Source organism: Scardinius erythrophthalmus (genome assembly GCF_964197995.2).
Source record: "Scardinius erythrophthalmus genome assembly, chromosome: 10".
Classification (NCBI taxonomy): Eukaryota; Metazoa; Chordata; class Actinopteri; order Cypriniformes; family Leuciscidae; genus Scardinius; species Scardinius erythrophthalmus.
In genome coordinates, this window is record NC_138230.1 from 6,297,756 (window position 1) to 6,324,287 (window position 26,532).

The 26,532-nt window shown below is 41.5% G+C and overlaps 2 protein-coding genes across 4 annotated transcripts in view; both read right to left on the minus strand.

Moving 5' to 3' along the window:
• Positions 1–1,330: 1,330 nt before the first annotated feature.
• On the minus strand, positions 1,331–22,689 carry LOC308697500 (protein NLRC3-like). The gene is made up of 11 exons (XM_081376797.1): positions 22,611–22,689; positions 21,425–21,496; positions 20,530–20,646; positions 19,939–20,055; positions 16,153–16,212; positions 14,287–16,050; positions 13,952–14,125; positions 13,461–13,634; positions 2,959–3,132; positions 2,462–2,635; positions 1,331–1,900 (listed from the first exon to the last, which is right to left on the minus strand). The coding sequence occupies exons 2-11, from the start codon at positions 21,472–21,474 to the stop codon at positions 1,894–1,896; spliced, it is 2,811 nt and encodes a 936-aa protein (XP_081232923.1). The 5' UTR covers positions 21,475–21,496; positions 22,611–22,689; the 3' UTR covers positions 1,331–1,893.
• A 282-nt stretch (positions 22,690–22,971) lies between these two features.
• The window catches only part of LOC308697499 (protein NLRC3-like), a 32,315-nt gene continuing 28,754 nt past the window's right edge, over positions 22,972–26,532 (minus strand). For all 3 annotated transcript variants that reach the window (XM_081376796.1, XM_081376795.1, XM_081376794.1), the window contains one exon: positions 22,972–24,039. In XM_081376796.1, the coding sequence (XP_081232922.1) occupies positions 23,996–24,039 (44 nt within the window). In that variant the 3' untranslated portion in view covers positions 22,972–23,995. The remainder of the gene's footprint in view (positions 24,040–26,532) is intronic.

The window sequence follows — 26,532 nt, forward strand, 5'->3', positions numbered from 1 at the left end:
GCAGACCCCAGCGGAGATAGAGTGGACGAACCGTGAGCGGGGGGGCGTGCACCTGAGGCCTGCTGTCAGACTCTCTAAAATGGAGAGTTTGCTCACAGGGTCGCAAGACGACGTAAAGTACATGCATCTGATGAGTTTTATCGAGTTGATGTCAATAGCGCGCGCTCTCTAGGCATTTTCATATTTTGCCGCTATGTGAAAAAATCCAGAAAAATGCACCGACGCGTTTGTCGACCCCAGAGGATTAACTTTAGCCTAACCATAAATTGTGATTAAAATATATATGATCACTCACATCAAGGTGCCGCTGCGGTGGTGGAGTCCATGCAGGAGTAGCAGCGTTTTGCACTGCGTCGCTTTTCAGCGCGAGCTGTGTGGAGAAGCCCATTTCCACCTCTATTGCGTTGGAGAAGCAATCCCGCGTGAAATGCAGGTTTCACACTCACGGTCTTCCAGCCCAAGTGCATGCAAACACTGGCGCCTAATTTCCAAGTCTGCTGGAAAGCTATGCAGTCCAGCAGTCCTGTTGCAACCAGCAACACTACACCTAAGTACCCTCCTGCCCACTATACAATACAGATAAATTTACGCTAGCTCGTACCAAGGGCGTGGTGAGCTCGTACCAGGGGCGTGGTGAGCTGGAACCTGCTTACGTCACCTGCCACCGCTTACGTCACTTGCCACCGCAACATCCAATAGGAAAATTCAACTGCAGTAGCCACCGTTCAACCTTAAGAGGGCAGCACTCAGACGTTTTTACACCATATATTGTAAAATTAAAACACTTTATACCCAAATGTCAAAAAAGTTACTCGAATCAATGAACAGCACTAATAAAGCCCCATTCTTACAGATCATTAACTAAAAAAAGTTGGTTTAGGGTTTAGTTACCCTTTAAGGAAACTAGTTAATGAAACATACACCATTTTGAGGCTTGAATTGAGGAACTGATAAGCCTGATAAATTTAAGGAAAAAGGTCTACCTATTTATTTTAGGAGAATTAGCTCAATTATGTGGTTTTATTTAGAGACACCATTGTTTGTTCCCAGCATGCTTTGCACATGGCTGGAAATGGAGAGTAAATATTGAAATTAAGTGTTATTTCATGTGTTTTTGAGTAAAGGGAAACATCTGTTAATGTTTAATGTTCAGTTATGTTTGACATTTGAAAGAGTTTCTATTATGTTAAAGTTTTGATCATTAACATTGTGAAGAAGAGTAGGGCTTATGTTAGGTTGTGAATATCTGCATTGATTAAAACTCTGAAGCATGTTGTTTTGTTCATTGAGCAATAACTCTGCTAATGATAATGAAGTAACAAGTTTGTTTCTGTGCTGTGCTATAGCAGCATACAGTCTTTTAATAATACAATATAACTCCAGTCAAATATAAACAGGTAATTTCCATTCACTTGTATTCACACAATTTTGAGAGTAAAAAATACTTAAAATAAAAAAGCATATTTCACTAAAAATATTAAATTCATCATGTCATAGAGCTAAATAACTTTGGTGATTTTACATGATTTATTCAGGTAGATTCCATGATAGAAATCAAGCCTTTACTCAAAAATATTATGTGTAATATTGTTACCATCATTTTTTAAAGTAAATAACAGTAAAAAATAATACAAAATACAGTGTATGATTCAGGCATTACAGGTCAGAGGTCAGATTGGATCTGAACATTCAGAATATTTATCCAGTTCATCTGGTTGAAGGTTTGCTGGTTTGACTTTGGATGAAGGATTGAATCACTCAGTAAAGTTACACAAACACATATGTGTGTGATGATCACTGTGGGTTTGTTTCTGTTGATTCTGTTGAATGTGATTGTGTCTGTAAAGGCTCTTTATTCTCCATCAGCTGATCCAGAGAAGGTCAGACTAACATCTAACACCTGTAAGTAAAACACAGACAGTCAAATGTGTGCGACATTATTGCATTATCCACTTTAGAACAACTAAAAATACTAAAAAAAATACTTTGATGATTAATTGAAAGATTTTAATATAATACTGCGAACACGTTAAATTGTTAAAGCTGTTTTTAAACATTCTGATTTTGCTTCTAAGTCACCATGAATGATGACCCTTGACCCTTATCTATAACCCTGTATGACTGTCCTCTTTCTGTATCACTGGGTCAGGTTTATTTATGATAAAGAACTATAGTGATGAATATTTACAATTATATTTTATTGCAATTGACATTCTCTCAAAATACATAATTTAGGGATAAAAAAACAATAATAAAAGCAAAATATTGAATTGTTTAAAATAAAAAGAAACTTGAAGATATTTAATTGTTGCTATAAACTATTATAAAATTAAATAAATGAATCAAACTCTTATTAAACATGTTTATAGTGTGTAATTCACCATCACAAGGAAAGTAAACTAAGAAGAAACTAAATTCACTTTCAGTTAAAATATGAACAGTTTTAATCATCATTACTCACAGAAGCGTCTCCAGTTTATAATGTGGATCCTCCTTCAGATCAGAGAGCAGCTTCACATCTGAGTCTCCTAGTTTATTCCATGTCAGATCCAGTATTCTCAGGTGTGAAGGGTTTGATCTCAGAGCTGAAGTCAGAGCAGCACAACCTTCATCTGTAACACCACAATCATACAACCTGTAGAGAACAATGACACTCTTCAGTCTCTCAGTTTAAGAAACACTGATATAAATGATAAAATATATATATGAATTTCTCCTCAACAGATTTATATATGAAAGAAGTTGTCACCTCTTCACAACATCCAATCATGTTTTTGACTATAACGTTATATAATGTTAAAATGAACTCAGAAGCTTTGGAAAGAATCCACTGAAGATTAAACATCATTTTCAGTTACTTGATGGTAAACTTTTTTTATATATTTTATTTTTTGTATATCATTGATTTTTCACCACAGGAGAAAAACAGACAACATTGAGACTTATATAAAATCTTACTTGAGTATTTCTAGTTTACAGTGAGGATCCTGCAGTAGATCAGAAAGCTGCTTGACTCCTGAATCTCCTACTATATTTCCAGTCAGAGTCAGTTCTCTCAGGTGTGAGGGGTTTGATCTCAGAGCTGAAGTCAGAGCAGCACAACCTTCATCTGTAACACCACAAAATCTCAACCTGTACAGAACAATGACACTCTTCAGTCTCTCAGTTCAGGATCTACAGCTCAGATAAGCAGGAACTTCACAATCAGTCACTTAATCCACGGCACCATTAACAGGTCCAGACTAAGGTTCAGACCCACTTCTACAAACTGCTTGAGCGGGTTAGTCTCCATTTGATAAAAATTGCAAGAATATTTGATAACACTTTATTTAACAGTGTCCTTGTTACATATGTTACATGAACTTACCATAGTAAAAACAGGTAAATTATGCATAATTGCACGTAACTAACCCTCAACCAAATCCTAATCCTACCCTTACCTTATAGTGAGTACATGTAGTTGCTTAATATTAATCAGTACTTAAATATATAATTGCACTGTAACAATGACACCTTAAAATAAAGTGTAATTGAATATTATTTTTTTTATGCAAGTACCCAAAATCATCAACGTATCTGTGTATGAACATGGTTGTCACATCTTTACATCATCCAGTCATGTTTAATCATTAAAATTGTAAAATGATGTCAGACACATTGGAAAGAATCTAATGAAAATAAAAGCAACATTCCCATTAGTAATTTCACAGTAGATTTTTTTGTATGGCAATCTGTTACGGAAGCAGACTCAAGAGAAGGAGATTGAAGTTACAGTTTTTCTCAAATGCTAAAACACAAAAGCCAATCCTCTAAACCAAATGACCAGTTGTCTAAACACATTTACTAAATCTAGCCATCATTTTCCAATATCATAAACACATTTCACATGAAGACACAATTCACAAAACACAATCCTCCGTTCTCATAAATCTTAACACATTTTTCCTTGCTAAAACACAAGTTGCAAAAGAACTCTGCTCATATTCTCAAATGAAAGCTCATGTGATGCAAAATGCTTGCCACAGTCAGCAATATTTGAACACAATGAACACACCTGGCGTCATTCATTACACACAACGACTCAAAATTGAAGACACTTGTTGCTAATGCTGTGACCACATGTATAAAAGCAAGTTCAGAGTGCACAGTTTGCTGAAGATTCCAAACAAACACAATGGATGAAGACAGAGTCAGGGGAAGAGGAATTCGAGTCAGAGGAGGGAGAAGAGCTGGCCATGGAAGAAGAGGAGCAGGCCAACGAGGAAGAGGAGTTCAAATCAGAGGAGGAAGAGGAGCAGGCCAATGAGGAAGAGGAGGAGGTCAACAAGGGAGAGGAGAAGGTCCAGGAGGGAGAGCAAGACAACCTCGCACCATCATTACGGACAAGATGCGAGCAACAGTCATTGACCATGGCATGACAGTGGCTGAAGCAGGACTAAGAGTCCGTCCAAACCTGAGTAGGTTCACCGTGGCCACCATTATCAGGGCATTCAGACAACACAACAGGTATTGTACTCTATTGCTTTCTTTGTCACAATACAATTTTACAAGCCTGTGAAAGTTGTCTATTGGTTTTAAATCAGTTGTTACTGTATTGTAAAACATGTCAATTGACAACACATGTTTCTTTCTTTAGAGTTAAATGAATGCCACATAGAGGTGGGAGGGTCGCCATATTTACAGCGGCACAAGAAACCCTCATTGTGGATATGGTTCGTACGAACAACCTCATCAGACTCCGGGAGATCAGAGACAAAGTCATTGCCGATAATGTCAACTTTGAGAGCATTGATGATGTCAGCTTGGCCACAATAGACCGAGTTCTCCGGCGCCAAAAGATGCGGATGAAACAGGTCTATAGTGTTCCCTTTGAGCACAACTCTGCGCGACACAAAAACCTACGTTACGAGTATGTGCAAGTAAGTATACATCCATGTTCACAGTACAGTTAGTGGACATACTGTGTTGCTCAGTGGCCTACATTACTTCTGGACAATACTGTGCTACCTGATTGACATTTTCACAGAGGATATTACAGTTGGACGCGATGGCCAGACCTCACGAGTACCTCTTCCTGGATGAGGCTGGCTTCAACCTGCAGAAACGAAGGCAAAGAGGCCGTAACATCATTGGCCAAAGAGCCATCACTGAGGTTCCTGGCCAACGGGGGGGTAATATTACTCTTTGTGCGGCCATGGGTTCGGAGGGGCTTGTCCACCGGCATGCTGTCCTTGGGTCTTACAACACCCAACGTCTCCTCACCTTCCTAGAGGAGCTAAAAGACATCCTCCTGGACCGCCAACAACACCATCCTGGGCCCGCACATCACATTTATGTGATCATTTGGGACAATGTATGCTTCCACAGAACAAACCAAATCAGAGAGTGGTTCACCACCAACAGTAACCACTTTTTAAACATTTGTCTGCCACCCTACTCCCCTTTCCTGAACCCTATAGAGGAGTTCTTCTCATCGTGGAGATGGAAGGTTTATGACAGACAACCATACACTAGAGAGAACCTCCTAAGGGCAATGGAGCTGGCCTGTGTTGACATCCCAGTGGAGGCCTTCCAAGGATGGATTCGCCATTCCAGGGCATTTTTCCCGTGGTGCCTGGCAAGAGAAAATATAGCCTGCGACGTGGATGAGGTGATGTGGCCCGATGCAGCTCAGCGGCATAATGCCGCACAGTGATTGTGGTGTGAATAAAGTAAATAAAAAAACTTCACATCCTGATCATGTTTTCAAGAGTACTGTTGTGTGCAATAGATTCTGTTTTTGCATTGAGTTGTGTTACAGTAGTGTACATGCAGAATTTACTATAGATTTATACTCTTCATATGAAACTCACAAATCTAAATGCCTAATCCTCTGCAGAGATCTAAGAAGATCCATTACTGTAAAGTTTCTAGAAATATGCATTGGCAGTTATGAAACAAAGAACCTTCTCACAAATTGAGCATTGGGTTTTCAATTGTTTTGCTGTAGTGTGTAATGATGTGTATAGTGTTATCATTTTTGAAAGCTTCGAGCTGCTCTTTTGGTGTGAGAGTTTGAGTTTTGAAGTGAGAAGGTGTGGTTTTGTTTATGTAGCTTTAGAAAAGGGTGTTGTGTTTAGACATTGGGGAACATGGAGGAAACGTTTGTGAAATGTGTTTTAGCATTTGAGAAAAACTGTAATAGGGGGTTTATTGAGACAACAACTGAGCGGATGAACTAAAAGCAGGTAAGTGGAAAGTGCAATGATACTTTGGAGAGCGGGATGCTGGCAGTGAATAGTATGTTTCTTCTGATGGGTGTGATGACTGGTAGAAGATGCAGTGAAGGCTGGAACTCTGAACAACACTAGACTTGGAGACACGGAGGAGAATGGAGACGAGACTGGAGAAGGATCGCTGGAGATATCAGGTAGTAGTCGCTAAGTCAGGGTAAGTAGTCCTCTTCATACAAACGAGACCGGACAATGTACTGTGGCGAAGTGTGTGTCTGAATAATGGCAGTGATGAGGGTGATGAAGAGGTGCAATTGTGTGTGATTAGAACTCAGGTGAGGGAGTGCGCTGTGATTGGCTGGTGTGAGAGCCTGGCAGATCTGACACAATCATTATTTACCAACAGTGCAAAAATATACTCTAGTCATGCCAACCCGTCTCTACAGGCCACCCTGGTGGACATGGGTAGTGCAGTAACGGAAAGAAAAGGAGAAGTTGTTTTTTAGTCGATATATAGACATTTCAGAGCACACGTGAGCTGAAGCGTGTTGGAAACTAACACCAACTTGTTCGAAAGAAAAAGGGGAAATCCCCAATTTGGTGTTTTGTTTGTTGAGCAGTTGGAGCAATGATTGATCGCACGGATTCCGTATTTCTCCCGAGTGCCAGAGATTTCTGTGTGGAACGATCATACATTCCACAGTGACGGTGATTGAACGTGAGTGTTTGTTCAATGGAATCACTACATGTAATTTGAACTTATTACTAAAGCTCATGTTATTATTGAGGAGAATGTAATCAATACTTCTGTCTCTGTGATAAAATAATATCAGAGGGGAGAATGAAGAGTCGTGAGTTCACGTGAGATGATCGCTGCATGAGCTTTCTAGTGCGGTGCAGCATGTACAGAGTGAGTGTCATTTTATTTCATTTTTTTTACTGTCAATGCTTATATTCACTCAAAGAAGGTTTTTGGCTAGCTGTGCACTGTTTGTAATATCAATGTTCATCCAAGTTTATTGATGATCTGTTGTAAGAGATGGGAATGAATATAGTAATGTTAATTGAAGAGTGTTACAGTTTTTTTCAGTCGCTAACAAGCGTTTGTCCAATCAGTGTTCACATTTTCAAATCTCTAAACACAATTAGCACAGCATCGGTCTTTTGTGGCCATACCATTCACACATTTCTTGTCGTTTTCACACAATATGCAGTCAGTGAACACATTTCCATAATGCTTACATTTTCTTAACAGACAAGCTATACCTCCCAACAAAATTATGGATTGTTTTTGTAGTATTTACAAATGTTAACACACAACATCCCACAATAGCAAAAACAATATTCCAAACCATAGATACAGTATGGACTGCATTTATTTATTTACCATTTACATTAACTTTTACCATTTTTGTAAATTTCATGATTTTAGCAAAATGTGATTTTGATTGCTAGCAAAATGTGTTGCTTTTGAACAATGTCATGAAGAAACAAGCTTTTCGAGTCCATATGCATCTTCCTGGAGTAATGATGCTGAAAATTCAGCTTTTCATCACAGGAATAAATTACATTTTACACAATTTATTACATGACATACATATTTTTAAACAGAAATCAGTTATTTCAAATTGTACTAATATTTCACAATATGAAAGTTTATAAAAACCTCTGCTTCTGCAATGATATCAGTTCAAAAACAATATATCAGTGAGAGAGTCAAGGAGCTACAACGACAATATGTCCAGGTATAGTTTTTTAAAGCTTTGCACTTTCCAAGTAGGTAACCTACACAGTAATAGGTTACAGTCTAGTATACAGTAATGACATGATTTACATAAACTTTGTTTTGAGAGTTATGGAATTGGAGGCCAGCCAGGCCCCTCATGAATTCATATACATATAGATGAGGCAGGATTCAATCTGGCCAAAAGGCGTCAACCTGGACAAAATGTAAAGTGGAGGTGGAAGGTTTATGACCATCAGCCACATGACCAGATGTCCCTCCTTGAAGCCATAGATGCTGGCTCCAAGGGTGGATCCGACATACCAAGCAGTTTTATCCCAGGTGCATCGCCTTGGATGATATCAGATGTGATCTTGATGAAAACATGTGGCCTAACCCTAAAGATCGCAGAGATTAGAGACAGTAATTTTGTGGGGGGTTTTGTCCCCCCCCCTTTTTTGCTGTTGTTTTTTTGTTCACAATGCTCTTGTGTGTTTCATGGATATTTTGTTCACTGTAAGCAATACTGTAAAACTTTTTCTGTTCTATCAAACCGTGTTTCTACTGTACCTCCTGTAGTAAACAGTAAAGGAATAAAAACTGATTTGCTTTTTACTGGAATGCTTATGAATGTGAACAGTACTGTACATGTGGACAGTTCCCAACCAAGAATTTAGTGTAAAACGGTGGATTGCACGTTTTGCATGCAAATACCTGTAAAACTGAAACATAAAAGTCTATGCAGTTTTAGTAATGTCAACAATAGCCAGTATTTTGAAACCTGGTGTACTTTGATTGAGTGCATGTACCTTGTGAAGTGAAAACAAGTGTTATTCTTTTACAGAAAAAATTCATTTTGAGTCAGATTTCCAGTGTTTTGGTAAAGTTAGTGTGTGCAGAGAAACGTGTTCTGTTTTGAAATGAAGAGTTAGTATATATTTAACTAAATGTGTTTTTGAGAAGACAATTAACCATTTGGCCAATTGTGTTTTGTAGGTGTGAGTCTGTGTTAAGAGTTTAGAAAAAGTATCTGAAGTATGGGTAAGCGCTTGTTAGCGATTGAAAAAAACGTCTCGGGTTATGACTATAACCCTTGTTCCCTGAGAAGGGAACGAGACACTGCGTCGTTGAAAACGACTCTTTGGGGACGCTCCCTTAGCGTGCGCCTCTAAAGTATGAATGAAACTAATCCAATCCTGATTGGTGTTGCGTCATGACGTAACATGTGACGGCATAACCGGATGCATAAAAGTGACGCTGGCACACACACACATTAGCCTCGCGATGAAGCAAGCCGCTCTCAGGCATTGAGGGGCGTGGCAGGACGACGCAGTGTCTCGTTCCCTTCTCAGGGAACAAGGGTTATAGTCATAACCCGAGACGTTCCCTTTCGAGGGAACTCGCACTGCGTCGTTGAAAACGACTCTTTGGGGAACGAATGCCCACTAGGCCACGCACCGAAAAAGGCCTGCCCTAGAGTGAAACTGATCTCAGACACTCAGCTAGGACTAGAGCATACGTGCGCCAGGCGTACTAGGGAGGTGCAGACTATAAAACCTGATAAAATATGCGGGGTAGCCCAACCGGCTGCCTCATAGATCTCCTGGAGGGGCACTCCCGAGAGGAGGGGTCTAAAGGACACCTCTAGTAGAATGAGCCCTTACAGCCAAAGGTGAAGGCAAATTGCGCACCTTGTAGGCCTACTTATGGTTTGTTTAGCCGGGAGCCCCTATTAGGTGATCCAAAACACACTGCAGTAACATGCTAAGAGAAAGGCTATCTTGAACGTGAGGTCCTAGGCAAAGCCAACTGAAGGGATTCGAAGGGAGCCAGGTATAGGCCTTCGAGAACCACCGCCAGATACCAGGAAGGAACCCTGGACCTGACTGTCAGTCTCATCCTCTATGTACCAAGGAGAAATAGTATGACCAGTTGGTGCCTCCCCAAAAGGCCCAAAATTCAGTGGTGCATGGAACGCCGCAATGGCATCCATGCGCACCATACATGTGGACGGGGAGAGATTCGTAGAGAACGATCTTGGAGAAACTCAGAACTGAAGCCACTGGGCAGTTAACTGAGCCTAACTCATGTTCTCTATACCAAGCGGAAAAACATTTGCACTTAAGGTCATATAATCTCCTAGTAGACGGAACCCTAGAGATAAGTATGGTTCCATGCACCCCGAATGATTGAACAGCATCTAGGTACTGAGCCCCCTCAGAGGCCAGACCCACAATTTCCACAGTTCTGGCGAGGATGGAATATAGTGCCCTCCGCCTGAGATAACAGATCCCTCCTCAGAGGAATCTGCCATGGCGGAGCTATCAGGAGTGAAATTAAGTCCGAAAACCATACTCGGGCCGGCCAAAACGGGGCTACCAGAAGACGACTGATGCCCTCCTGACGGACCCTCTCCAGGACTCCCGGGAGCAGAGCAATCGGGGGGAAAACGTACAGGTGAAGCCTCGGCCAGGCCTGTACCATGGCATCTAACCCCAGCGGGGCTGGATGAGTGAGGGAGAACCAAAGTGGACAGTGGGACGTCCCTCGAGACGCAAACAGCTCCACTTCCACTGGTCCAAACCTCTGCCATATAAGCTCCACCACCTCTGGATGGAGTCTCCATTCCCCGGGCCTCAGCCCCTGCCTCGACAGGATGTCTGCTCCCTGATTCTGAACCCCCGGGACATATATTGCTCTTATAGATAATATTTTCCATTGGGACCATAAAATAATTTGATGCGCCAATCTGGATAGAGGGCGCGATCTGAGTCCCCCTTGTCGGTTCAGATACACTACCACTGATGTATTGTCCGAACGTATCAAGACATGGTAACCTTTGATGTCTGGGAGGAAGCTCCTCAGAGCCCTGAACACAGCCAACATTACTAGGCAATTTATATGCCAAGAATGATGATGGTCCTGCCACAGACCCCTGGCAAAGCGGCCGTATAAAGCGAACCTCAGGAACCTCCTGTGACATGGAAGGATGGAGACATGAAAATAGGCGTCTTTTAGATCTATCGTGACAAACCAATCCTCGGATCTGATTTGATTCACGATGATAGGAATAGTGAGCATCTTGAACCTGAATCTCCTCAGAGAACGATTCAACTGCCTCAAATCTAAAATCGGCCTCAGCCCGCCATCCTTCTTTGGAACTATAAAGTACCGGCTATAAAAACCCAGACCCCCTGTCTGGTAGGGGAACAATTTCTATGGCCCCTATGACCAGTATAGTCTGTACCTCTTGTTCCATAACCCGAGCCTGTTCTGGAACCACTGCAGTCGGTACCACCCCAGCAAACTTGGGAGGTCGGTGACTGAACTGCAGTCTGTACCCATATTTTATAATATTCAGAACCTATATAGATATATTCGGAAGGCTTTGCCATTCTTCTACAACATCTACTAAGGGAACCAGCCCCTCGAGACTGACCTCGGGTGATTTCGAGCACTATTCTCGACCTCCTGAAGCGGAAGACCGACAGGAAAAAGTCGAGAAAGATTTTGTGACCACAGTCAGTGCCCTGTTCCAAGCTTTTGGGGCGAACGCCACAGTGTGCGTTCGCTGGAAAGCGATGTGGCCTGAAGCTCACTTTATGGCAGGATACAGACATCGATTTCCTGAGGGCTCCCCCAGAGGGGGAGGCTCTTTCGGTTTCGTTCTCGACACCCTGAAGCGGAGGACCGGCAGGGAATAATCGAAAACAGTTTCCGATCTGCGGACAGGAACACTGCCTGGCCGCAAGCCTTTTTGGGCGGGCATTACAGCGTGCATTAGCTGAAAACCGATGCGTCCCGAAGCGCAGTTGACGCTGGATACAAACATCGATTTCCTGAGGGCTCCGCAGAGGAGCGATTCTCGCTCGTCCCTCCACGGGGGGGGGGGACAGCCATCTTCGTCTCGTTTTCGATATCCTGATGCGGAGGACCGGCAGGGAAAAAATAGAAAACGATTTTCGACGTTCGCTGCTCATCTTCTTCAGAATTAAATGCAGCCAAAAACACTGGATAAGTGAAACACAGTCTAGATGGTAGGCTGAATTAAAATATCTAACTTCTTAAAGTGAGATAATATATTCCATCATTTCAATTCCATAATTTTAACTCATAGAATTAAATGCAGCCATAATCACCAGACAATATACTGTTTTTATATTTATTTACACGGTCTCGTAATCTACACGCTGCCTCGGCAAACGCGAGATTCGAGCCGTTATAATATTTGGCTTTCATCCCTCGAGAAGAAAGTCATCAGGTGCGAGGTTGAAACATCCAAAAGTGCACGGAATTTAGCACGCGCGCCCGAGATATTTCTCAATAAACACTGCCAGCACTCTCAGGAGCTGATTGTGAATGCCTCGCACCCAAACAGTATTATTTCACAGATCGCGTGTATCCCTTTTATTGCAGACTCGTAATCTACGCGCTGCCTAAGCAAACGCGAGATTCGAGTCGTTCACAATATATTTGGCTTTCATCTCTCGAGAAGAAAGTCAACGGGCGCGAGGCTGAAAAACCCCCGAAACGCACGGCTGTGTGCGTCGAGATATTTTGTGTGCGTCGAGATATTTCTCAATGAACACGCAGCCAGCACCCTCAGGAGCTGAATGTGCATGCCTCGCACCCACACAAAATCTTGTTATTTATCTAATATAGATTCTGTATTGCAATGCAGTGGGACAATTCTTTATTTTTGGGTTACAACAACACCGGCGAGTGTGACTCATGTTCCTCGATCCCAATGCTGAGCACCTCCACTCCCTCAGAAGCAGATAGCTCGAGCATCGGACACTCGTCACGGGCAGAAGAAACCACATCGCGGGCTTCTGCGTCGTGAGCGAGCGTTATAGAATCTGCGGATGATGAACGAGAAAGTGCCTCGGCAGTCTCGTTCTCATCCGCGAGATCCTTCTGCGATCCCCACGATCTAAGCCGCCGCGCCGCCTCAACGGACGCGGGCCCCGAACCGCGGGGATCGCGAGCCTGGCCTTTATCAGAAACCAAACGGGAGCGCAGCACTCTAATCGGGAGTACTTTCACAATGTTCACAGGCAGCCCCCTCGAGAGCTGCCTGTGCGTGCTGCGCTCCTAAACAGTATACACACAACTGATGTATTCTGTTTTATTTCTGGGAACGTTACAATTATTTGCATAAAGCTGAAAAGGGAAAATTAACTCAAACTGAGTATTGTGAAAGAGAACTAAGTGAGGGGAAGATACTGAAGTGTGACTATTATCTTTTATTTTGGTTAGTTTCTTTGTACATTGTGATTCACACCGTATGGGGCAAACTATATTTGAAAGTGTTCCCTTTTGTTCTTTTCTTGTTGTTACTCGCTGTATAAATTTTGTTTATATACCTGCCCACAAACGGAGACCCCAGACATTAACCCCGCGTCTTTCTCATAAGCGGTTGGAAATAAAGAATCCTTTTTTTAGATGTTTAATTTTCTTTGAGTTTTGTATAGTGAACACATTTTCGCGGCCACAACCATATGAGACATTTTATACAATCTTACCTCAGTATCTCCAGTTTACAGTAAGGATCCTGCAGTAGATCAGAAAGCTGCTTAACTCCAGAATCTCCAACTTTATTAAATGACAGATCCAGTTCTCTCAGCTGTGAGGGGTTTGATCTTAGAGCTGAAGTCAGAGCAGCACAACCTTCATCTGTAACACCACAATCATACAACCTGTAGAGAACAATGACACTCTTCCGTCTCTCAGTTCAGGAAACACTGATATAAATTATATAATATATGGATTTCTCCTCAACAGATTTATATATGAAAGAAGTTGTCACCTCTTCACAACATCTAATCATGTTTTTGACTTGTAAAACTATCAAAAGTAAAATGACCTCAGAAGCTTTGGAAAGAATCCATTGAAGATTAAACATCCTTTTCAGTTACTTGATGGTAAACTTTTTTGTATATATTATTTTTGTATATCATTGATTATTCACCACAGGAGAGAAACAGATGACATTGAGACTTTTATAAAATCTTACTCGAGTTTCTCCAGTTTACAGTGAGGATCCTGCAGTAGATCAGAAATCTGCTTAACTCCAGAATCTCCTACTTTATTTCCAGTCAGACTCAGTTTTCTCAAGTGTGAGGGGTTTGATCTCAGAGCTAAAGTCAGAGCAGCACAACCTTCATCTGTAACACCACAATCCCACAACCTGTAGAGAACAATGACACACTTCAGTCTCTCAGTTCAGGAAACACTGATATAAATTATATTATATATATGAATTTATCCTTTCACAGTATTCTCATAAATTGAAACTCATAAATATGATCATGTTTTATCAATGTAATGATTGTTGTCAGAGTGACTTACTGAACTGATCTGGATTCTTTAACCACAGGCATCAGCTTCTGAAGAACTTCATCTGCTGTATTTTGTGCTCCAATAAACAGTTTTAGATTAAAAACATCCATCTTCTGCTCTGATGTCAGCAACACATAAACCAGAGCTGACCACTGTGAAGAGGAGAGTTTGGTTCCTCCTATTTTTCCAGATTTCAGATAATCTTGGATCTCCTGCATCAGAGAATCATCACCCAGTTCATTCAGACAGTGGAACAGATTGATGGATCTCTCTGAAGAGCGATTCTCCATGATCTTCTGTTTGATGTACTGAACTGTTCTCTCTTTGTTGTAGGAGCAGCTTCTAGTCTGTGTCAGTAGTTCTCGTAAGAGAGTTTGATTGGACTTCAATGAGAAACCCAGAAGGAAACGCAGAAAAAGGTCCAGATGTCCATTCTTACTCTGTAAAGCCTCATCCACAGCTCTCTGATGCAGCTTAGATAATGAATTATATTTCTTCTGGATTTTGGAAAAGAAACTTTGTTTGGTTTTGTCAAACACATTTCTGTTCTCATTTGTAAAGTGAATGTGTGCATATAGAGCTGCTAGATGTTCCTGGATGCTCAGATGAACAAAGCAGAAGACTTTCCCCTGATACAAGCCCAACTCCTCTCTGAATATCTGAGTGCACAATCCTGAGTACACTGATGCTTCTGTCACATCAATGCCACACTCTCTCAGGTCTTCCTCATAGAAGATCAGGTTGCCTTTCACAAGCTGCTGGAAAGCCAGTTTCCCCAGTTTGAGAATCATGTCTTCATTTTTTACTCTCTTCTCATAGTCCTTCTCATGTTTGATGTTGGTCTGAATGATCAGGAAGTGTGTGTACATCTGAGTGAGAGTCTTGGGAATCTCTCCTCTCTCTGCTTCACTCAACATCTCCTCTAGAACAGTGGCTGAGATCCAGCAGAAGACTGGGATGTGGCACATGATGTGGAGGCTCCTCGAGGACTTCAGGTGTGTGATGACTGTATTGGCCAGACCCTGATCACTGATTATCTTCCTGAAGTATTCCTCCTTCTGTGGGTCATTGAAGCCTCGTACCTCTGTCACTCGATGGACAAACTCAGAGGGGACGAGATCCGCTGCTGCTGGTCTGGAGGTGATCCAAATGAGAGCAGAGGGAAGCAGATTCCCCTCAATGAGGTTCATCAGCAGCTCGTCCACTGAGGCTGATTCAGATATATTACACAGTTTCACTTCACTCTTAAAGTTCAGAGTCAGACGACACTCATCCAGACCATCAAAGATGAACAACACTTTATATTCATCACTGGATATTTCCATTTCTTTTGTTTCAGGGAAAAAGACATGAAGAAGATCTGAAAGACTGAGTGTTTTGTCCTTCATCAAGTTGAGCTCTCTGAAAGGAAGTGGAAATATGAGCTGGACGTCCTGATTCTCCTTCCCTTCAGCCCAGTCCACAATGAACTTCTGCACAGAGACTGTTTTTCCAATGCCAGCGACTCCCTTTGTCAGCACAGTTCTGATGGGTTTGTCTTGTCCAAGTAAAGGTCTAAAGATGTCATTGCATTTGATTGGTGTGCCCTCTGTTGCTGCTCTCCTGGATTGTGTCTCAATCTGTCTCACCTCATGCTCATTATTGATCTCTCCACTTTCACTCTCTGTGATGTAGAGCTCTGTGTAGATCTCATTCAGGAGTGTTGGATTTCCCTGCTTTGCTGTTCCCTCGTACAGACACTGAAACTTCTTCTGCAGGTTTGATTTGAATTTGCTTTGGACCAGTTGAGAATCATGAAAGAATAAATTATTAGATTACAATAAATTAGTAAAAGTGATAGTAAAATATCTTTATGTCTAGACAGAAATGTTGTACCTCAGATTAGATGACATGTGTCTTCCCCTAAATGTTCCTCGAGTGTCCATAGACTGTTTACTAATTATGGACAAACACAGAGAGAACAGAGAAAATACAACAGAGTCGAGAAAACAGGGACAAGAATTCATGTATTATTTATATAGAGCCTCAATGCTCCTGTTAACACTTTAAGATAACTCTGTATTTTAGCACAAGTACATTTTGCAGCTGAATATTAGTATAAAAAATAAATAACTTTTAAAATGTTATTAGAAAGACTGTCACAAACTGCTCCGAGACATGAAAGTTAAGATCCAAACGCAGCTTTATTATGGGCAATCCAAAGGCGTAATCCAAAGTACAGGCAATGGGTCAAAACACAGGAAGGCAGTCCAAACAAACAAAACAGGCAGGGGTCAGAGGCAAGAGAGTAATCCACGGAACAGGCAAAAAAATCCAAAAACCAAGAAACAGGAAACCCGGGAAAAAGCTCAGAGATGCAGTGTGACACTAAAACAAAACTTTGCAGTGAGTGAATGAGTGAACATGGAATAAATAGGCTGAAACTAACAAGGTAATGAGACACAGGTGAATGCAATCAGTGATGATGAGTCTGGGCAGTGAGTTCTAGGAAATGTAGTTTGTGAGTGGTACTTGATAGTCTGGTGTGGAGTGCTCTCTGGTGGCTCTCAAGGGCACTCCAGCTGGTGGCCGTTACATAGCCCCCCCTCAAAGGAGCGGCTTCCAGACGCTCTAAAAACAGACACCGGCTCAGGAACAGACACTGGCTCAGGAACAGGAACAGACGTGTCGGCGGCCATCTCTGCTGAGGGCTCAGTTTCAAGCATGTCGACGGCCATATCTGCTGAGGGCTCAGTTTCAGGCGTGGCGGCGGCCATCTCTGCTGAGGGCTCAGGTTCAGGCGTGGCGGCGGCCATCTCTGCTGAGGGCTCAGGTTCAGGCGTGGCGGCGGCCATCTCTGCTGAGGGCTCAGGTTCAGGCATGTCAGCGGCCATCTCTGCTGAGGGCTCAGGTTCAGGCGTGGCGGCGGCCATCTCTGCTGAGGGCTCAGGTTCAGGCATGTCAGCGGCCATCTCTGCTGAGGGCTCAGGTTCAGGCATGGCGGCAGCCATTTTGTCTGGAGACACTGGTTCGGCGGATGTGATGTGAACAGTCTCTGGATCGGCGGACTTGACGTGAACAGTCTCTGGCTTGTCAGGACTGACGTGAAGCTCTGGCTCGGCAGGGCTGACATGAAGAGACTCAGGCTCGGCAGGGCTGATGTGAAGCTTAGGCTCGGCAGCGGCCATGGTGGGATGAGGCTCTGATGTGACTGCGCTGGTGAGCGGTGTTAGCACTGGATTTGTCAACACTAGAGTGGGCATGACGTGAAGTGGCTCAGGCTTAGAGGATACCGTGGGCTTGCAAGGCTCCTCATCCGTAAAGCCCATAGTAAATGAGCCACTCAGCAAAAGGGCAAGGTCAATATATTGAGCTAGTCCAGTGAGGGGCAGGGCCGGAGTGGGGTCCAAAGGCGTAATCCAAAGTACAGGCAATGGGTCAAAACACAGGTAGGCAGTCCACACAAACAAACAAACAAAACAGGCAGGAGTCAGAGGCGAGAGAATAATCCAAACAGGCAAAAAATCCAAAAACCAAGAAACAGGAAACCAGGGAAAATGCTCAAAGTAGCAATGTGACACTAAAACAAAACTTCGCAGTGAGTGAACATGGAATAAATAGGCTGAAACTAACAAGGTAATGAGATACAGGTGAATGCAATCAGTGATGATGAGTCCGGCAGTGAGTTCTAGGAAATGTAGTTTGTGAGTGAAACTTGATAGTCTGGTGTGGAGTGCCCTCTGGTGGCTCTAAACGGCACTCCAGCTGGTGACCGTTACAAAGACGATGGTCAGAAACATTTAGGTTGAGTGTTTAAGTTGTAAAGGGGAATTAATAAAATGGTCAGAAAGGGCCCTGTCTGTATTTAATGTTTAATCATTGTGAAGACACAAAATAGATCGTTCTGACACTGAAAACAGTGGCAACGAACACTCATGAGTTCAACGCATGAGTTCAAAACACAGCATTCCAGCACCAATGAACACAAAACTAATGAAATTAATACTCTGGTATAGTCAACTGGCGATGTTTCTTGTGTATTAGGAACATCTGTGCTGTGAGATGTTTAAAAAAGTGGTGGTGACAATCAACTAAGTCTGTAACGATTCCTCGAATAAAGTCGAGTACTCGATTTAAAAAAATCCACGATTGCAATTTACCCGTGTCGAGTAACCGTCAAAATACCATAAGTGGTGCATATACAGACGTGAATGCATGAACCGCAATATTACACCATTTCCTAAGGCTACATGATCTATTTAAAACAATTTACAACATAAAATAGCAGAGTGCTATCATGAAATCGCAAATGCTGTGATATGCGCAAAAAATATATGCACTGTTTTTAGTTTTTTTACAGAGAAGCATGACGCTTTAATTATTTATATGTGTGCAGATTGTTAAAGTACCTCAGCTCCGTTCATAGTAACGCTGCTCCACACATACCCAGTCTCCTCATGTGCTATTTGTTTAGGTTTCCGATAATGTAGGCTACATTTGGGAATGCAAAACCTCGGACGCGTTTCATATCACTGTCATCGTTTATATGCGCTTCAGTGTCTCGGGTTTCTCAAACTCCATCTCTGTGTGCTGTGAGATTTTGTGGCTTATAACATTCATCTGCACGCAGTTCGCGCGTTTCACAAGATTCGTAACGCAACTCATTTGTAAAACGCCAACACTGGAGAAAAATACATAAACTTCTTTCTGAAATGCGAATTGTTGTTCATCGCGATTTCAAAATAAAATTTTAACCCTTGCACTGAGTTTGCATGTTTTGCAATGCACAAGCTATTGTTAAAAAATAAATACAGCAGCTGTTGCATCTCTACCATACAGAAGAGACCAAATATTAAAGATTAAGTTGACATTTGAATTAAATTTTGTTTGGCCAATAAACAAGGATCTGATCATCCCTTAGTCTAACCAAGCCATTGGCGCTCTCTGCATGCATTTGTTTTTTTCCGTAATGTACATAGCCTAAGTTATGTTTATATTAGTTTATATAATTTATTTTACATGGTGTACTTTAACAGCGTTGTTCAATAAAGCCCATATGATTACTTTGATACTTTATTTGAACAAATGTTTATTGCTTGTTATTATGTATTTAGGTAATACTTTACAATACGGTTCATTAGCATTAGTTAATGTAACCAACATGAGCTAACAATGAACAATACATTTGTAACTGTATTTATTCATCTTTGTTAATGTTAGTTTCATTGTTTGTTCATGTTAGTTCACAGTAATGTTAACAAATATAACATTTGATTTGATTTAAATGATGTATTAGTAAATGTTGAAATTAATATTAACTGAGATTAATAATGCTGTAGAAGTATTGTTCATTCTTAGTATGTTAACTAAGGTAGTTAACTAATGAACCATATTGTAAAGTGTTACCTATCTGTATTTTAAGTAATTTAAAAGGCTGTTGTTCACTTTTTATAAAAAAAATGTTATCCGATTACTCAATTAATCGATGGAATAATCAGTAGAATACTTGAAATACTACTAAAATAATCGATAGCTACAGCCCTAATATCGACCCTGACAAAGACTGGTGGGCACATGTCCCAAATGTCCAACTCGCAAATTACACCTATGTTTGTTGCACTATATGCCAAAGTTTGCATGCATGTAACTCAAGAAGATCTATCTACCTATGAAATGTTGTACCTCAGATCAGTTGATGTGTGTTTTCCCTCAAATTTCATTAGCTCTGTCATAGATGCTCCACTCTTCATGGACACACAGCTGGACTCCGGTGAGTTTGATTTCTCCCTGTGGTTTTGACTTCAATAGAATAGAAACGAAAAAACAGAGATAAGAATTCTTAATTATATTACAGTGCATGAAGATAAACCTCACACAGAGAATCAATCCATCCATCTATCTTTTACAATTTTTGCTTTTTAATCTGTTGTTGTGTTTGTGTTTCCCAATAAGTGATATAGTTGTGTTTAGTTTGGTTGAGTTTGTCAGTATTGTTCTGGTCCAGATTATCAGTGTTTTGTGGGTCAGTAGATGTTAGTGAAACATCAGGACTGAAGCTCTGGATCAGCTGTGAGAGGAGACCTGATCCTGTGCTCGGCTCCTGCTATTGCAGCGCTTTATAATAGTGTGAGTCACTGAGTTATACATGCTCACATAATATCATCTCCTATTTCTGTATTTTGATAATAAGTGGATATTTGCCAAAAGATGCCATACATGCATTATTTGTGTGTGTCTGTGGTCTCTCTGTCTGTCTAAACAAAAATGTTGTACCTCAGATCAGTTGATGTGTGTTTTCCCTCAAATCTCATTGGTGCCATCATAGACGCGTCACTCTTCATGGACACACAGCTGGACTCCGGTGAGATTGAGCTTTCACCCTCACATTGACTTTAATTGAACAACAGAATAGAAATAACAGAGTTGTTCTCTACCAGAACCAATATGGTTGATTTTACATGAAAACAAATTCCACATGAGAACGTTGTCTTTTAACTCTTTCCCCGCTGGCATTTTTTTAAAAAGTTGCCAGCCACTGCCAGCGTTTTTGACCATTTGCACAAAATTTGCTGCTGCTGTTTTACTTTTGTTTTATGTTTGTTTATTTTATTATTAAAGTTTTGTGTTAAATGTTTGCCAGTTCCCGCCTCCTTCTTCCCATAACATTGAACATTGCTACAATGTGTATTTACATTATCAGTTATATCGCTTCTCCTGATTTGTGATTGCCGTAGGATCGGCATGAGCTGTAAAGGCCACGCCCTCTTCTGGAAAGGGGGCGTGGAGCAGAAGCTCATTTGCATTTAAAGACACATACACGAAAACTTGGTGTTTTTGCTCACACCCAAATAGGGGCAAATTGGACAAGCTATAATAAATGACCTATGGGGTAGTTTGAGCTGAGATTTCACAGGCAAAAGTCCCTTTAAGATAGTGTGATGAAACTGTCCAAGGATAATGTCAAATATCATCTAGCTGTCTACTGTATCTGTGTGTCTTTGGACAGTGTTTAAAGACCCTGAGTGGCTCCAACTACTGTATATCCCGGCACCAGAATATGATAGAGACAACAGATCACTACACAAACCCTGGCAAACACACACAACACCCTGTTATGTGCAGAAAATGAGTCTTCTATAACATTAAGATCATATGAAGATTGAAGTACCTGAATCCTGGAGAAGAATCTCCATGTCTGAATGTGTGTGTGTCGTCCATGATTCATTCAGTCTTCATGGAGCTGCTCGGGTAAGAGATCAGAAACACTCATTCACACACACTCAAATACAATACATTACATTTGACACTTTCTTCAGTGTGTTTATGGAGACAAAACAAATCAGATTTATGATTTCTAACAATTAATTATTAGACATTATCAACATTTCATTCCTGGTTTAATGTGATTTTCAATCACGTTAATGAATGTTCAGAACTGGTATCATCAGAATCAGCAGATTCTTTTCTTCAGTCAGATATGTCACGTTTGCACCAGTATTTCATCTGTGTGTGTTTAAAACAGAAGTATCTCGGCTGAACAGACTGGGAAGTTTGTAACACTAGAGTTTAATGTTCTTCCACTGAAAGCCTCAAATATTGTACAAATGGGTCAGTTTACTTTAAACCCACATTTAATACATCTGTGAAACTGACTAACATAGATATTTGTTCAAGATTTTTTCCAATTGTTTTAAAATAAAATGTTTCCTTTGTTTAGTAATAAAACTTACATTACCTAAATGCTGTTTAAAAAAAAAAAATTTTCAAATCAAAATGCATATAATTAAATGAATAGATAAGAAATCCGGTGAGTTTGTTAAAGTATATATTTCAGTTTTCAGTTAATTTGATGAACAAAATAAAGACATGTCCTTTAAATTTTTAACTGATGTCCCTTATTTTCAATAACTATTTTTTCGACCCACAGCGTCTGATGTTCATGTGAGTGAAGGAGGTTTAACAACAGCACTCTTTATACTTCACAATTTCAAGCTCACATTTATTTACTCAGAAATTGTATAACATATAACAAAGTTTGAGACATAAACATTACCAACGGTAAAGTAAATTTTTTTTGCAATTCAAATATGTAAACTACCCATCATTTGTCAGTTACCTTATTTTTTAGTTGTGGCTTGTCGAAAGTTGTGATGATTCACCAATCTGATAATTAATGTAAATTTTTAATTATTGACCTTTATGTCCAACTCCACCCAAAACTTTGATAAGATTAAGAAATGTATGTTTCTTGAAGTTCTTCATGTTAAAGTTAAATACTTAAAGAAAGTATCTCCTGCATGGTTTGTGAAGTGAATGAGGAAGTAAAGCAGCTCACCTGACTAATGTTCACTCACCTGGATTAAACTGTTGGGTTACTGGTTCCCGACATGTTCATGGTTTCTCATCATCGGTTTCCCCACAACGTCAATTCCTGTAGAGGCAATTAGAAATATTACTATTAACACATTGATGCTTGGCTTTTCTGTGGTAAAGAATTTTATTCCATCCTGTTGTAAAATAGCCACGGTAAAACTCTGAAAATACTTTCAGTTCTGGAGGCAAAAGTTACTAAACCAGTTTGAAGAGGAAAAAAGAGGAGAGAGAGAGAGAGAGAGAGAGAGAGAGAGAGAGAGAGAGAGAGAGAGAGACCTCACCTTTAGATCAGTAATAATTTGAGGGCTTGATGAGATTTTTAATCTCATGAATATTAATTTTGCAAAAATAAGACTATTTTGGATCCAGAGATTATAGTATTTACTCATTTCAGCGAATTTGCAAAGCGAAATAAAATGGACCGAAAATTGCCTGTTGAATATTATAGGTTGTATTTTTAAACAGTTTGAATATTTTGGAAGTGAAATATGAAATATGAAAGGTGAATGTGGATTATTAAATTTTTAATAATGAAAATGTGTTTGAAATGTTTTTAATATTCGCAGCTTAAATATTCAACCATGTTGAATTTCAGCCCATAAAAATGCAAGCCCTAAAAATACAATGCATTAAAATGCAAGCATGGTTAATGCAACGCCTATTTTTTTTCAAGTAGTGCAATTCAACAGGCTTTTTGTTTCAAAAACATTTGACATTATATTACTTCCATACATTTAGCAATAATTTGAAGAATGTTGTTTTGTTCATTGAGTAATATCTCTGCTAGTGCAGTGACAAGTTTGTTTCTGTGCTGTGCTATAGCAGCATACAGTCTTTTAATAATACAATATCCCTCAAAAGTCAAATATAAACAGGTAATTTCCATTCACTTGAATTAACACAATTTTGAGAGTAAAAAATACTTAAAAATAAAAAAGCATATTTCACTAAAAATATTAAATTCATCATGTCATAGACTAAATAAAATAGGGGATTTTACATGATTTATTCAGGTAGATCCCATGAAAGAAATCAAGCCTTTAATCAAAAACATTATGTGTAATATTGTTACCAGTTAATAGTTAAAAGTAAAAATATATAAAACAGTTAAAAGTAAATAGCAGTAAAAAAAATGTTTTACAGTGTTTGATTCAGGCATTACATGTCAGAGGTCAGATTGGATCTGAACATTCAGAATATGTATCCAGTTCATCTGGTCAAAGATTTCCTGGTTTGACTTTAGATGAAGGATTGGATCATTCAGTAAAGTTACACAAACACATGTGTGTGTGTGATGATCACTGTGGGTTTGTGTCTGTTGATTCTGTTGAATGTGATTGTGTCTGTAGAGGCTCTTTATTCTCCATCAGCTGATCCAGAGAAGGTGACACAAACATCTAGAATCTGCAACTAAAACACAGACAATCAAATGTGTGCGACATTATTGCATTATCCACTTTAGAACAACTAAAAGAAACTACTTAGATGATTAAGTGAGAGATTATAATATAATACTGAGATACACGATTGTTAAAGCTGTTTTTAAACATTCAGATATTGCTTCTAAGTCACCATGAATGATGACCGTTGACCCTTATCTATAATCCTGTAGACTGTCCTCTTTCTGTGTCACTGGGTCAGGTTTATTTATGATAAAGAAACGTCCCGGGTTATGTATGTAACCCTAGTTCCCCGAAGGGACGGACGCTGCGTGTAATCGCAGTGGGAACGCCTCCAGCGGAGTGCGTCTGAAGCATGAATGAAATCAGTCCAATGACGAGACTGAGCGTCACAGCGAGTGACGTCATCGACCAGGAAACTATAAAGCACTTCTGAATACACAAGCAAAACAGCTTCTAATGTTACTGAAGCAGGCGATCCAAGGGGATGCCGGGAGCATGGCAGGACACGCAGCGTCCGTCCCTTCAGGGAACTAGGGTTACATACGTAACCCGGGACGTTCCCCTTCAGGGACTACCGCTGCGTGTAATCGCAGTGGGAACGCAATACCCACGTCCCCATGCGAGCAAGTCTCCGTCGTGTGTAATCAAAGCGCACAGGCTGACGAAAGAACTTGCGCCCCAGGAGTGGAGCTAAAATCAAGACTATAAAATCTGACAAATGTGTGCGGTGAGGACCAGCCTGCCGCATCACAAACGTCCTGAAGAGAAGCTCTTGAAAGGAGAGCTTTAGAAGCAGTCATACTCCTAGTGGAGTGAGCCCGTACAGCCAAAGGTGAAGGCTGACCGGCTGACTCATAAGCAAGCGAGATGGCCTCGACCACCCACTTGCTCATCCTTTGCTTAGATGCCGGGCACCCCTTGTTGGGCGGCCCAAAACAAACGAACAGCTGTTCAGATTTCCTCCACAGGGCAGCTCTGTGGACATAAGCATCTAGAGCCCACACTGGGCAGAGCAAATTAAGTTTCTCCTGGTCCGACGTCAGAAACGGAGGAGGACAAAAAGCCTGCAGTATGACAGGTCTAACTACAGTAGTTGGAACCTTTGGAACATAACCTGGCCTAGGATAGAGGAAAACCTTAGCCATGCCAGGTGAGAATTCCAGGCACGAGGGAGCAACCGAGAGTGCTTGAATGTCTCCAATCCTTTTGAGAGACGAAATAGCAAACAGAAAGATAGTTTTGAGAGTAAGGAACTTCTCGGAAACCTCTTCAAGGGGCTCGAAAGGAGCAAGGGAGAGACCCTCTAGGACGATGGCCAAGTCCCATGATGGCACCCTCGTGCGTACTGCTGGCTTCAGCCTCAAAGTGCCACGAAGGAAGCGAGATATAATTGGGTGTCTCCCAAGAGAAACTCCACTCGAAGGAGCGTGGTAAGCAGCCAGGGCCGCCACGTACACCTTTAGTGTGGAGTGGGATAACCCCGTGGAGAGACGGTCCTGCAGGAACTCCAGCACTGTACCAACCGGGCAGTTAACTGGGTCCTGTTGGCGCTCTCCACACCAAGAGGTGAAAAGTTTCCACCTCGCGGCATATAACTTCCTCGTAGCGGGAGCCCTCAGTCGAGAGACCGGATTCTATGAGCTGAGCCCCCTCAGAGGCCAAGCCCACAGTCTCCATAACTCTGGGCGGGGGTGAAGGATCGACACTCGCCTGAGATAATAGGTCCCTCCTGATCGGAATCTCCAGAGGAGAGCTGTCGAGGAGGGACACAAGGTCCGAAAACCATACTCGGGCCGGCCAGAACGGGGCTATCAGGTGTAGGCTGACTCCGTCCTGGCGAACCCTTTCCAGAACTCCTGGGAGCAGAGCGATCGGGGGAAAAGCATACAGGCGTAACCTCGGCCACGCCTGTACCATAGCGTCCAACCCCAGCGGGCTGGACGGCTGAGAGAGAACCACAGAGGACAGTGTGATGTCTCTCAGGAAGCAAATAGGTCTACCTCGGCACGACCTAAATGTTCCCAAAGGAGCTCCACCACATCGGGGTGAAGTCTCCATTCCCCGGGCCTCGGCCCCTGCCTCGACAAGATGTCTGCCCCCCGATTCAGATACCCCGGGAGATAAATCGCTGTCAAAGACAAAAGTTTCCCCTGGGACAATAGAAGGATCTGACAAGCTAGCTTGAATAATGGGCGCGACTGCAGACCCCCCTGATGGTTTATGTAGGAGACCACCAATGTGTTGTCTGAGCGGACAAGCACATGGTGGCCCCTCAGGTCTGGGAGGAAATGTTTCAGAGCCCGAAACACCGCCAACATTTCTAGACAGTTTATGTGCCACGAGAACTGATGGTCCTGCCACAGACCCTGAGCTGGGCGACCACTCATGATCGCCCCCCAGCCTGTGAGGGAGGCATCCGTCGTTAGCATTACGCGACGACAAGGAGCTCCCAGCACGGGACCTTGGGACAAGAACCGAGGATCTTTCCACATAACCAGGG